Source organism: Dama dama, chromosome 10 (genome assembly GCF_033118175.1).
Source record: "Dama dama isolate Ldn47 chromosome 10, ASM3311817v1, whole genome shotgun sequence".
Classification (NCBI taxonomy): domain Eukaryota; kingdom Metazoa; phylum Chordata; class Mammalia; order Artiodactyla; family Cervidae; genus Dama; species Dama dama.
Window position 1 is genome coordinate 27,822,948 of NC_083690.1, and position 13,022 is coordinate 27,835,969.

Genomic DNA, 13,022 nt, shown 5'->3' on the forward strand with positions numbered 1-13,022 from the left:
TTCATGCCATGCTGTCCATGGAGTCCCACCCAGATCTGGAAGGGAGGCCATAGAACTTGGGCAGGACGGCCCAGGCATAAGGACTAGAGGTCTGATCGCCAGGACATGTTCCCAAATATGTTGTACAGAAGCCCTGTCTCCTAGACAACATGTGTCTCCTTTATAGCCAAGAAGCAAGGCATAAAAGAACCCCTTGTGACGGAAAAAAAAAAAAAAGAAAGGGAAGAATCCGCTGTGAAAGGGAAAGGATTGGAGCCTCTAACAGGAATTCCCACCTCCTCTATTCAGAGTATTTGGCCTTGAGCTCACCCAAGAAAGTCACAGCTCGGTCTGTCCAAAAGCTGTAGTCCCGGATTATTACATACCCTCGACACTTCCTCTCGAAGACCGAGTCCCCTAAAGGGACACTACCAAGGGGGGTGTTTTCTGGGGGGGTGAGCAGGTCCAGGGCAGTCATGATGCCAGCCAAGTTGCCCGCTAGGCCTTTTGCCTTGAGTCTTGCTTCCTCAAGCTGACCCACCACAATGGAATTGCCAGGGTTCAGGTCACTCTGATCATCCTTCGCAAGCTGGAAGTGCTGGCTGAAGGACCAGAAGGCCTCCTGGGTGAGGCTCAGACGTTCTCCATCTTCCAGGCCGTGCCAGATCTCGAAGGGCATGTCGGTCGAAGGCAGGGTTATGAGCGAGAGTCCGGGGGATGAGAAGTCGGGATCACTAAAGGGAGTGCCTTGGTGCTCGAGCTGCACGAGAGACAGAGGCAGATGAGAGTGAGGGGACCCAAACGCTGCCCTAGGGTGCCCCTGAATTCACATCTGCCTTCCATGAGACTGGCCTCCTCCTAGGGAGTCAGCATTCCCTGCCTCTCAGGGAGTTGATGAAATGTGCTAGCACAGAGCCCCAGTTCTGTTAGGCTTCAACTCAGCCTCCTCCACATACAAGTTGTGCAACTTTGAATCACAGCTTCAGTAATTCCCACATGGCACTGTAATGGTGAAGATGATAAGATGTATTTAATAGACATAAAGCACTTAGCATTCTGCATACGATTAGGCTGTTAATATCATTCACTAATGACATTTATATTAATATCATGAACACTATGATTGTGTTACTTATTACAGTATTTGCAAGCTAAATATATTGGTGACAATGTGGTTGAAGCCATATTTCCTTTCTATTCACATTCTTCAGTGGTTAATATTTGTTCACTTTTAATCATTAATATGCAATGGTTAATATTGAATTATATTGTTATTTAATGAATGCCTTCTCCATTTAATTTCTCACCTCCTCAAACCTAGTCCCACAGGATTTTAGTCCACACTGATCAATTCTGTAATTGATAGATCACCTAGTCCTACGTCCCCAGTTTACAAATGGGGAAACTCAGGGTCCTCAAAGCTATCCAGAAGATGGTGGCAGATATGAGACTAGAAATTAGAGGAAGGGACCTCTTTGGTGGTTCAGTGGTTAAGAATCTGCCTGCCAAAGCAGGGGATATGAGTTCGATCCCTGCTCCAGAAAGATCCCCCATGCCGTGGGGCACATAAGCCTAGGGACCACAACTCCTCAGCCCTCAGTCCTAGAGCCCAGGCTTCATGACAAGAGAAGCCACCGCAATGAGAAACCCAAGCATCGCAAAGAAGAGGAGCCCCCCCTCGCTACAATTAAAGAAAGCCTGAGCACAGCGACAGGGACAGCACAGCCCACAAGAGAGAAACTCGACTTTAAAAAGAGCAAAGAGACTAGGTTAGGTAACTTCATGTCGACCTAGAATATAGTTCAGTGGAAGAGTCACAAATTCCAGGGCCTCCAGGGGCCAGGTAGATCACATCACCTGGAGAAGAAGCAGATGGGGTGGGAGTGGGCCACAGTGACTGGAGGCCAACAGCACCCCTGTGCCTGTTTCTGACAGGTTTTCATGTGCAAAATTTGAACAAGCATCCATGGCCTAAACAAAGCATCTGTGGGTAAGACCCAGCCAGCAGGCTGCTGCTTTGAACTTACAGACAGTTTTGTGACCTCAGGTAAATTACTTCCCCCTCTAAAGCTCATTTTCTTGGCCTTTCCCTCATGGTCCAAAGGTTAAGACTCTGCTCTCCATTGCAGGGGGTGCGGGTTCAATCCCTGGTTGAAGAGCTAAGATCTCACATGCCTGGCAGCCAAGAAACCCAATGGATAAACAGAAGCGGTATTGTGACAAAGTCAATAAAGACGTTTGTACATGGTCCACATCAGAAAATCAAAAAGAGGGCTTCCCTGGTGACTCAGTCGATAAGAATCCTCCTGCCAATGCAGGAGACACAGGTTCCTGATCCAGGAAGATCCCACATGTCCTAGATCTGCTAAGCCTGTGTGCAACAGCTCCTGAGCCTGTGCTCTAGAGACAGGGAGTCGCAACTACTGAGCCCACACGCCAGAACTCCTGAAGCCTTGCGAGCCCTAGAGCCTGTGCTCAGCAACAAGGGAAGCTGCCGCAGTGAGGAGCCTGCACACCGCAACTCGAGAGTAGCCGCCACTCGCCACAACCAGAGAGGCGCTCAGTGCTCAGTCACCATCGTGTCCAACTCTCTGCGAGCCCATGGACCATGGCCCGCCAAGCTCCTCTGTCCATGGGATTCTCCAGACAAGAATACTGCAGTGGGTTTCCCTTTCCTTCTCCAGTGATAGAGTGTGAAGTCAGTAAAGTGAGTGAAGTGAAGTCTCTCAGTCGTGTCTGACTGTGCCACCCATGGACTGTAGCCTAACAGGCTCCTCCATCCATGGGATTTTCCAGGCAAGAGTACTGGAAAAAGTTGCCATTTCCTTCTCCAAAACTAGAGAAGAACCCAAACTAAATTACAAAGATCCAGCACAGCCAAAAATAAATAAAATTATAAAAATTAAAAAAAAATTTTAATCTAAAAAAGCCCCCTCAGTTCTCTTATCTGTAAAACAGGTCGTAATTCTACCACTTAGGGCTCTCTGAGGAGCCAGTAAGGTCATGAGGCTAAATCTCCCAGCATGGCATAGGGTCAGGAAAGCATAGGGCAGGAGGTGACTATGGAAAGACTCATGAGCCTGGAAAAAACTTCCCTCTAGGTGCTTCCTTCCAATCTTCTAACAGTCTTGAGAGGTCAGCCAAGGCACGATCACCATTCCATTTGGCAGATGAGGAAGCTAAGACAGGGAGAGAAGGAATGACCTGCCCAAGGTCACCCAGCCATCAGTGACCTCATTCCTGTGGGCGTGTCTCTAGCTGGCAGAGCCTCTGTACCCCAGGACCCACGGAGGAGGCTTCTTCCAGCCTTGTTCTGCCTCCCTTCCCCAGGGCTGGGCCAGGAGGGGGACAGCCTCCTCCCCTCACCCCCTGCTCATGCCCTGTCACTCACGTAAGTCTGCAGCAGGGCTGAAGTCTGCATCTGCATGTCGAGCGCCAGGTTATAGGCTTGGGTGATAGACTCAGCTGTGGACGTGGGGGCTCCCAAACTGAGAGGTGGCAGCAGCAGGGTCAGCAGGCAGAAGGGGGCTGGCAGGAAGAAATCAGAGGTCAGCACCAAGTCCCTGACCTCACCTGCTGGTTCACTCATTCATCATAGCAGCCCCTCACATGGATACAACCCTTGTGGTTACAACGGCCTTGTGTGTGCAACTCAGGGCAGGACCACCCTGTAAGCAGGTTATTTCCAGCCCAGAATATTCCGCTGGGACTTCTCTGATGGTCCAGTGGTTAATGACCTCAGCTCCCAACACAGGCGGCCCCGGGTTCAATCCTTGGTCAGGGAACTAATCCCACATGCCACAATTGAGAATATGCATGCCGCAGCGACTAAGAACCAGCAGCCAAAAAAGATACATTTTTATTTTTTTATTTTAAATGCAATTGTATATAAATAAATATTAAAAAGAAAGAAAAATTGCCCCTGACCTCCAGACTGATGTATTCAACTTCCCAATTGACGTTTTCCCTTGGATGTTAATAAGCATCTCAAGTCACAATATCCACTGCTCAGCTCTAGCTGCCCTGTGCCCCTCCTTCCCTGGTCTTCCCCATCTCAGAAAAGTGCATGTCCATGCTTCCAGGTGCTCATGTCAAAGTCACGGGGTCCTCTTGGATGCCTCATTGTCTCCTTCTTGCTATGTTCAACCCACACAATCCTGTTGGCTCTGTCCTTCAAAGGTGGCCACAAGGTCTGTGGGTTTTTGTGTTTGTGTTTGGTCACACCGTGAAGCTTGCAGGATCTCAGCTCCCTGACCAGGGATTGAACCTGGGCACTGAATGCCCAGAATCCTAACTATCAGACCACCAGGGAACTCCGTAGGTCTGTGTTTCTGGATCCGAGCACTTGTGACAAGTATACCTAGACTCTGTGAAAGCTCATTGAGCTGTATACTTAGGACTTGTGCACGTTTCCCTATACCCATGTACTATTTTCAATACAAAGTTTTCACATGAGGATTTCCCTGCTGGATCAGCAGTAAAGAAACCACCTGCCAACGCAGGAGACACATGTTTGTTCCCTGGTCTGCGAAGATCCCACACACCATGGTGCAACTCTTAAACCCTTGCACAACTACTGAGCCTGTGCCCTAAAGGCCGAGAGCCAGAACTACTGAAACCAGTGTGCCTAGAGCCTGCAACAAGAGAAACCACTGTAATGAGAAGTCAGCGCATCTCAACTCGAGAGTATCCCCCACTCACTGCAACTAGAGAAAGCTTGAGCACAGCAACGAAGACCCAGCACAGCCATAAATAAATAAAAGATGTATCTACAATCTATTTATCTCCCCGCTTTTGTCTCTGCTTCCACCCTTGTCTCCTTCTGCCACCTGTAAGATCTTCAAGTCCAGCTAGATCCCTCCTTTGTCCAAACCTTCCCATGGCTCCCACCTAACATAGTGACTAGTAAAGTCCTCACTGTGGGCTTAAGGCCTGGACCCTCTTTTCTGCAGCATCCCCTACTCAGACTTTGCCCTTGCTGGGCCCTGCCAGGACCACCTTGCAAACCCACCCAGGGCTTCTCCTTCTGACTCTTCAGGGCTCAACTCCTAAGACCTTCTGCAAGAAGGTGCCTGGCGGTCCAAGGCCTAAGACTCTGCACCACCAATGCAGGGTGCTCACGTTCAATCCCTGGTTAAGGAACGAGTCCCACCTGCCCCAACTAAGACCTGGTGTAGCCAAATTAAAAAAAAAAAAAAACAGGAAAACTTAAAGTCACCAGCAGTGATGGAGATGAGAGGCCGAGCAGGATGGTTTCCTTAGCTTCCCTTTCTACATTCCTGAACTTCCAGAATTTCAGAAATTAAGGGAAGGTCTGAGATGAAGCCCTGTTCATTCTTTCATTCAACAAACTTGGATCACTGTATTCAAATTCTATCACATCTGTGCGGGTGATCAGTCATGTCCGACTCTTGGCGATGCCATGGACTGTAGCCCGACAGGCTACTCTGTCCATGGAATTTTCCAGGCAAGAATATTGGAGTGGGTTGCCATTTCCTTCTCCAGGTGTTCTTCTCGACCCAGGCTTCGAACCCATGTCTCATGTCTTCTACACTGTCAGGCAGATTCTTTACCACTAGCGCTAACTCAGAAGACACACTGGTATGATAATTTACTTATGATTACATGTACTGTCTCTCTGCAGATTGAAATCTCATTTTTTGTCTGTTTCTTTACTACCGTGTCCCCAGCGCTTGGGTTTCCATGACAGCTCAGTGGTAAAGAAACTACCTGCCAATGTGGGAAACATGGGTTTGATCCCTGAATGGGCAGTTCACCTGGAGAAGGAAATGGCAATCCACTCCAGTATTCTTGTCTGGGAAATACCACGGACAGAGGGCCCTGGAGGTCTCCAGTCCATGGGGTCACAAAAGAGTTGGACACGACTTCGCAACTAAACAGCAACAATAGCCCCAGTACTTAGACTACTGTGCGTGTGTGCCTAGTCACCTCAGTTGTGTCCAGCTCTCTGCTACCCTGTGGACTGTAGCCCACCAGGAGCCTCTGTTCATGAGACTCTCCAGGCAAGAATACTGGAGTGGGTTGCCATGCCCTCCACCAGGGAATCTTTCCAACTCGCAGATCAAACCCAGGTCTCTTCAGTTTCCTGCATTGCAGGCAGGTTCTTTATCACTAGTGCCACATGGGAAGCCCACTTAGACTGCTACCTAGGATCCAGTAGGCACTCCAGAAGTAAGTCTGGAATGAATGAATGATGAATGAAGTCCTCTGTGTGTAAGGCTTTGGAGGTTCCCAGCAGATGCAAGAGCAGCCAGGTCCCTGAGTCAGATGGGCCAGAGGGCCCAGGCGGTACCCCTCCCTCCTGGTCTCAGGACCCTCGCGCCCTGTCTCCCTCACTCACCCATCAGATGAGAAGTCATGGTCTCTCCCAGATCCTTCCTCTATGCAGTCTCTTGGTGGTTCTGCGACACCTGTCCTCTTGCCCCTCAGGTGGCTTTATACCTGGGTCTGAGCCCTCGGGCCACCCATGAGGGAGGGAAAGTCATCCCTTGGGGGTTGTGGGGGGAGGTGCAGAAGCCCCTGAGGCAAGGGACAACTAGGGAAGGGGGCATTGCGGTGACACCCTAGTCCCTACGGCCCCCCAAATCTGACCTTAAACTCCGGTTCCTGGGAGAAAGGGAGCCAGGCAGGGAGGGGATTATCTGGGGGGACAAAGGGGCCGCCCTGCTCCCTGCTGCTCTGCACGTCCTGGGATCCAGTTTCCTGGAAGGAGGCGGCCCCCTGCTCCGCCCCACTGGGACTCAGCCTTTGGGCCCTGGACTGGAGGAGTTCGGAAAAGGGACAGGGGGGTGGTGTGTAAGCAACATCACCCACACCCTTAGACACGGGAGCATGTGATACCGTGCAGGGCCCTGTGGGTCTCCTTGTCTCAAGGCCTTTGTGTCCTTCATTTCTGTGTTTTTTTTTTTAATAGTTTTTCAAATGTATTTTAAATATAATTTTATTTATTTATTTTATCTGTGCTGGATCTTTGTGGCTGCGTGCGCTTTTTCTCTAGTTGCAGCGAGTGGGGGCTACTCTTCGTTGCAGGGCGCAGGCTTCTCACTGCGGTGGCTTCTCTTGTTCCTCTAGACCCCGGGCTCTAGAGTGAGGGCTCAGCAGTTGTGCACACAGACTCAGTTGCTCTGAGGCCTGTGGGATCTGCCCGGATGAAGAAGTGAACACGTCTCCCACATTGGCAGGTCGATTCTTTACCACTGAGGCACCAGGGAAGCTCCCACCCACCATCCATTTCTTTGATATTTCTGGTAGAAGCCTTCATTCAACCTCCATGATCTTCCCTGAATTGATAAAGGCACATGTTAATTAGCTGTTAATTACCGAAGGGAGGGATTGCAAAAGCAGGGAAAAATTGATTTTAATCAAGAGCAGCCTTGGGGCAAGATGCTGATTCCCAGATCATGAGATACATACAACGATATCTTTGAAAGATTTTGCAGGTACTGAAACCCCCTCTGGGTGGAAGAAGTTGTCCTATGCTGCCCTCAAACGTGTAGACCCCAGGCCAGCTGGACCTGAAGGTTGAATATGTTAATTTCTACCTGACACCACCAACGCATCAGGAGAATTTTCAGGGGCTGATCACATCCTCTTTTACTAGAAAACTTCTCAGTATCTTCCCCAGGGGCGACATGGTTTTGAGAGCAAAAGCCTGCTGTATCCCCCTTTGCCTGGCAAAGCAGTAAAGATCTACTTTTCTAATTCACCCCAATCTTTGTCTCTGAGGTTTGATCCAGCACCAGTGTACAGAGAAGCTGAGCTTTCGGCATCACCATGTATATGTCTTGGGCTTCCCCAGTGGCTCAGACGGTAAAGAAACTGCCTGCAATGTAGGAGATTCAGGTTCGATCCCTGGGTGCGGAAGATCCCCTGGAGAAGAGAATGGCTACCCAATCCGGTACTCTTGCCTGGAAATTCAATGGACAGAGGAGCCTGATGGGTTACAGTCCGTGGGGGCTCAGAGTCAGACATGACCGAGTTGCTAACATTATACTGTAGTATAGGCACAGGTTGGCATGTGGACCCACACCAGATGTGTGTATACACTTTCATATGTTTTTACAGTCAAGGATGTGTTGATTCTAGCCATGTGCTTGTCCCTGTTCCAGATAGAGCTGGGATAGAGCAGGAAACAAGTCAGACACAAATCCCTGCCCTTGTGGAGCTGACACCCTAGTGGACATGCCCACAATTGTGTTATACCACACAACCTGCCAGGGAGTGCCAAATACAGGAGTGCACGTGCGTCCGCGCTTATGAACACACAGTCATTTCCAGAGCCCCACCATAGGCAGGAGCTACATCTGTTCCTTCATTCACCCATGTAGACCTTTAGTTAGCAGCTGTCGATGGAGGCCCTCCTGCGTGTTGGCACTTGGATGAATAATAAGGGCCACACAGTCCAGTGGTCTCCCAACAACCAACATGTGAGCTCATTAAAAAAAAAAAAGAATTTCCTAAAGCTACAAGGTGCTGAGAGGAAGCCAAAACAGGTTGATGTGATTAACTGAGGGTAGAGGAGATTTAGACAAGGAGACTGAGGCCCAGAGAGGGCCAGCTACTTACCGGGAGTCACACAGCAAGGCCAGGACAGATCGTAGGCGCCTGCTCCCAGTTTGGGACTGACTCTAGGGTGTGCCCAATTTGAACTGTGAGCTGAAGGAGGGAAGAGGCTGAGGGAAGAGATAGTTCTGAGGGGGGAGATCCTAAATTGGGTCTCTGAGCGTGGGGGCTGTCAAGGCTGCCAGGGAGGGCCTATGCTGGGCAGGAGGTGATGTCAGAGGATTAGACTAGGCCCATTGAGTGGGTGCACTGAGGCGTGGGCCAGGCCAGGTAGTGGAGGAGGAGGAGGAAGAAGAAGAGGAGGGCAGGAGGGGAGGAGGGAGCCAGACACGCGATCTCGAGCTATTCACATGTGGGCAGCGTACATAGGCCGAGCCTCATCCTAGAGGGCAGGCTCATCCTGACCCAGCCCCACCATCTCCTGCTTCTCTTGGGGACTTCACTTTCTCTCTGGACCCTTCAGGGACCCTTCTCAACTGAAGCATTTCCCCCCTATCCCAGGCCCAGTTCCGTTTTTCCAAGGCATTTGTCTAGGCAGATGTCAGAAGTTCTCCCGCCTCATCCTGCCCCGCCTTGTACCTCACATATCTCCATCTCTGTTTCAGTCTCAGCAGAAGCTAATGCCTGGGAAATCCTAGCAATTTAAGAGTCAGCAGTCCCTGGGTGGGGAAGATCCCCTGGAGGAGGGCATGGCAACCCATTCCAGTATTCTTGCCTGGACAACTCCATGGACAGTGGAGACTGGGGGTTTACACTCCATGCGGTCACAAAGAGTCAGACACGACTGAGCAAATAGCACTCACTTTTCTTTCAGACTTGGGTAAAAACCTACCTTTGTCCATCACTGGCTTAGGCAAGTTCCTTAAACCTCTCTGAGCCTCAATTTGTTTCCTCATCTGAAGACCAGAAAAATTATCTTGGCGTCTTAGGGTCTCACTGACTTCATCCAGCCGGTGCCTCGACCTCTGCTATGAGACCCCCACCTGAGCCCCTCAAGAGCTGCTACAATGGTACCTAATGCCTCCAGTTCAGTTCAGTCACTCAGTCGTGTCCGACTCTTTGTGACACCTTGGACTACAGCACACCAGGCTTCCCTGTCCATCAGCAGCTCCCAGAGCTTGCTCAAACTCTTGTCCATTGAGTTGGTGATGCCATCCAAACATCTCATCCTCTATCGTCCCCTTCTCCTCATGCCTTCAATCTTTCCCAGCATCAGGGTCATTTCCAATGAGTCAGTTCCTCCCATTAACTGGCCAGAGTATTGGAGTTTGAGCCTCAGCATCAGTTCTTCCAATGAATATTCAGGACTGATTTCCATTAGGTTTGACTGGTTTGAGCTCCTTACCTCCAACATAAGGCCTCCAGCCAATGGCAAAAGCCTCAGTGTGCCACTATCTCAGGTTTGGAGCCCAATCCCCAGCAGCCGCACTAATGTTAATACCAAGCAGGGCCCTATGGGACTCCAGGCGCAGAGGCCTTTTTCTCCACCATTCCTTATAGGCAGGCCTCCGGCCTCCATGACCTTCTCTGAGATCCAAAGGGCAGAGTGAGTAAGTAAGCAATTAAAGTCGCTCGGTTGTGTCCGACTCTTTTCGACCCCATGGACTATACAGTCCATGGAATTCTCCAGGCCAGAATACTGGAGTGGGTAGCCTTTCCCTTCTCCAGGGAATCTTCACAACCCAGGCATCCAAACCAGGTCTCCACATTGCAGGAGGATTCTTACCAGCTGAGCCACCAGGGAAGCCCAAGAATACTGGAATGGATATCCTCTCCTTTCTCTAGGGGATCCTCCTGACCCAGGAATTGAAACAGGGTCTCCTGCATTGCAGGTGGATTCTTTACCAACTGAGCTATGAGGGAAGCCCAAAGGGCAGAACAGTTGTTAATCAAAGGAGAAGCAGCAGGTGAGGCTGAAGCTTATTAAGATGAGAGACAGAACTTCTAGGACCGTGCACACACCGTAATCTTGTCCCCATTCTATTGAAATTGCAGAAGAGAAAATACAACACTGTAGCTGCCTTGATCCTTATCACATACTTCTGCCTGACTAGGTACCCTTGCCATACTCACCAGGGAGGGGGTGGAGCACATTTCTTGAGGCACTAGCCTACTGTTCCTGGATCAGGTATAAAGCTGCTCTTTCTTTCTCCTCCATACCTCTGTCTCCCTATTTCTGTTTGGCATTGGTGTACAGAGAGCCGAGATTTTGACTACAGTGTTCCCAAGAGATCTATTCTGTCTATCCCCAGGATGCTCAGTCATGACCCTATGTCATCCAGCAGGTTCCATCATGAGGCCCATTCAGAACAAATAAACAGGAATTCAAGCCAGAGCCTCTGACTCCAATGTGGAGCCCAATCTCGAGCAAATCTTCATGCTACATCTCCAGGCAAAGAGAAAAGCCAGTGCAAAGGCCCTGAATTTGGGAATATCCTTGGCAGGTTTCAGGGAAAATCAAAGCTGCTAGATAGAGCACAGAGATGGGTTGTTGGTGACATATGACAGGAGAGGAAAGAGCAAGGGTACCTTGCCCCCTCCCACCACCCCCTTATCTTTCCTTGACTCCCCGCTGCCCAGAGGACAAAACCCCAACTCCGTAGTCTGGCTTTTAAGGCCTTCAGTCCCCTAGCCCCTGTGCAGCCTTGAACCTTCCTTCTTGCTTTTCCCTACCTTCTGCATCACCCATGTGTCCTACTCTGCATGCCTGCTCAGCTCTACCCTCTCTTGTGACTGTCCCTGCATAGAGAGTGAGCCTGCTCCTCCTTCACTTGACAATCCTTCTCATAATTTAACCTTCAACTTAGGTTTCACCTCAGGGAAGCTTTCTCTGTCTCCTCTGCCCCTTGAGGGCTCCCAGAGCCCCCAGTCTCCCCTCGTCCACTCACTGATCATCATGCACTGTTGTTCTCCATCTCTTGGTCTCTCTCTCCCTGTGACAGGAGGCAGGGTGTTCTCCAGCAGCACGCCACGCAAAAAGGAGACACCTTCACAAGCAATGGGTGAAGGAAGGCAGGAACATACTGGTTCCAACTGGGGGGCTCTGCCAAACCAGGCCAAGGAGTCTGGCCTGCACCTGATCTCCAGGAGTGCCTATGTCAGTGCCTTGTCTTGATAGGGTGATGGGCCATCGTGCAGTGAGGCCATGGGGGCCCGAGGCAGGGACCATCAGAAGGAGCAGCCCAGTCCAGTCCATTCATTGAATCTGTGAGCCTTACAGTACTGTTACAGAGACTGGATGGGGGTGAGCAAGTCCTAGGAGCATCCTGCCTTCCTGGAAGGCAGAGTCTTCAGGCTCAACTGTCTTCACATTATCGCTAATACTTTTTTCTTCTTTTCCAGCTGTGCCACATGGCTTGTGGAATCTTAGTTCTCTGGCCAAGGATTGAACCTTGGTCCTTGGCAGTTAAAGGTTGGAGTCCTCATTACTGGACTGCCAGGAAGTACCATCACTAACATTGAGCACTGACTGATGGCCTGTTCTAAGCTCTTTCCATATAATAACATTTCCTTTCCAAAATGCAATGGAGTGGCTAGCACTGTTTCCCCATTTCACAGATGAAGACAATTGAGGAACAGCACGGTTACGTGATTAGTTCTGGGTCACACAGCTAGGATTTTAATTGGGCTCCTAAGTTAGAGCTCTTTACCTTTATCAACATCTCTAACCTCCGGGGCTGACACTTTCGGATCTGTGAGACTTTCCACAGTCCTTGTCCCCTAGGTTCTCTTCAGGAAACGCACGGGACTACATTTCACAGATGAGGTGCAGAGGAAGGACATGAACCCATTTTTTAGCCTCGATTATGTCACTGGCCACTTGATACATAGATATTACCTCATTTAATACTTGTAATGACCCTGGGAAGTAGGTCTCATGGTTTTTATTCCCACTTTTACAGATGAGGTTCAATGACTTGTCAAGATCACACAGAATAAATTGTAGAGGGCTTGGACTCAGGACAGGCTTCAATGTCTGGGCTGGTCCCTGTCATCCCATAGTTCTTTTCATGTCCCATTCGGAGGACACATGGTTGGATACGACAGTGAGAATGGGAGGCACGCAGTCAGCACTGCTCTGTGTCCAGGGACTAACCCAGTCCCAGTCAGGTCCTTGGCACCCCCTGGAATCCAGCTAAGTTTCACCTCTGCTTCTGGAGCAGCTCTGGGCTTGATGAGGAGGACCAGAGGAAGTGGAAGAGCACAGATGGGAAACTAGGGTGTCGTTTCAAAATGAGAAGAAAATCGAAGTTCCCTGGTGGTCTAGTGGTTGGGATGCAGGGCTTTCATTACTGTGGCCCAGGTTCAATCCGTGGTCAGGGAACAGAGATCCCATAAGTTATGAGGCTCAGACAAAAAAAAAAATTACCCCAACTTTGCATTATCCCCAGTGACCTCCTTGGGTAATTTGTGCTCATAGTCTCCCAACTTTAGGTCCTGTGAGTCTACAGAGTCTAAAA

General features: G+C 50.0%; 1 protein-coding gene across 1 annotated transcript; it reads right to left on the minus strand.

Annotated features, from left to right (window-relative positions):
* Nucleotides 1–280: 280 nt before the first annotated feature.
* LOC133063229 (cardiotrophin-2-like) lies at nucleotides 281–6,359 on the minus strand. Its single transcript, XM_061152350.1, has 3 exons — nucleotides 6,341–6,359; nucleotides 3,371–3,507; nucleotides 281–739 (listed from the first exon to the last, which is right to left on the minus strand). The coding sequence occupies exons 1-3, from the start codon at nucleotides 6,357–6,359 to the stop codon at nucleotides 281–283; spliced, it is 615 nt and encodes a 204-aa protein (XP_061008333.1).
* Between the last annotated feature and the right edge of the window lie 6,663 nt (nucleotides 6,360–13,022).

What these genes read in the sequence shown, in the direction of transcription:
- LOC133063229 (XM_061152350.1), bottom strand. An exon ending in CAGCCCTGCTGCAGACTTAC is followed by an intron (nt 740 to 3,370) that starts GTGAGTGACAGG and finishes TCTCTCGTGCAG; the next exon opens with CTCGAGCACCAAGGCACTCC.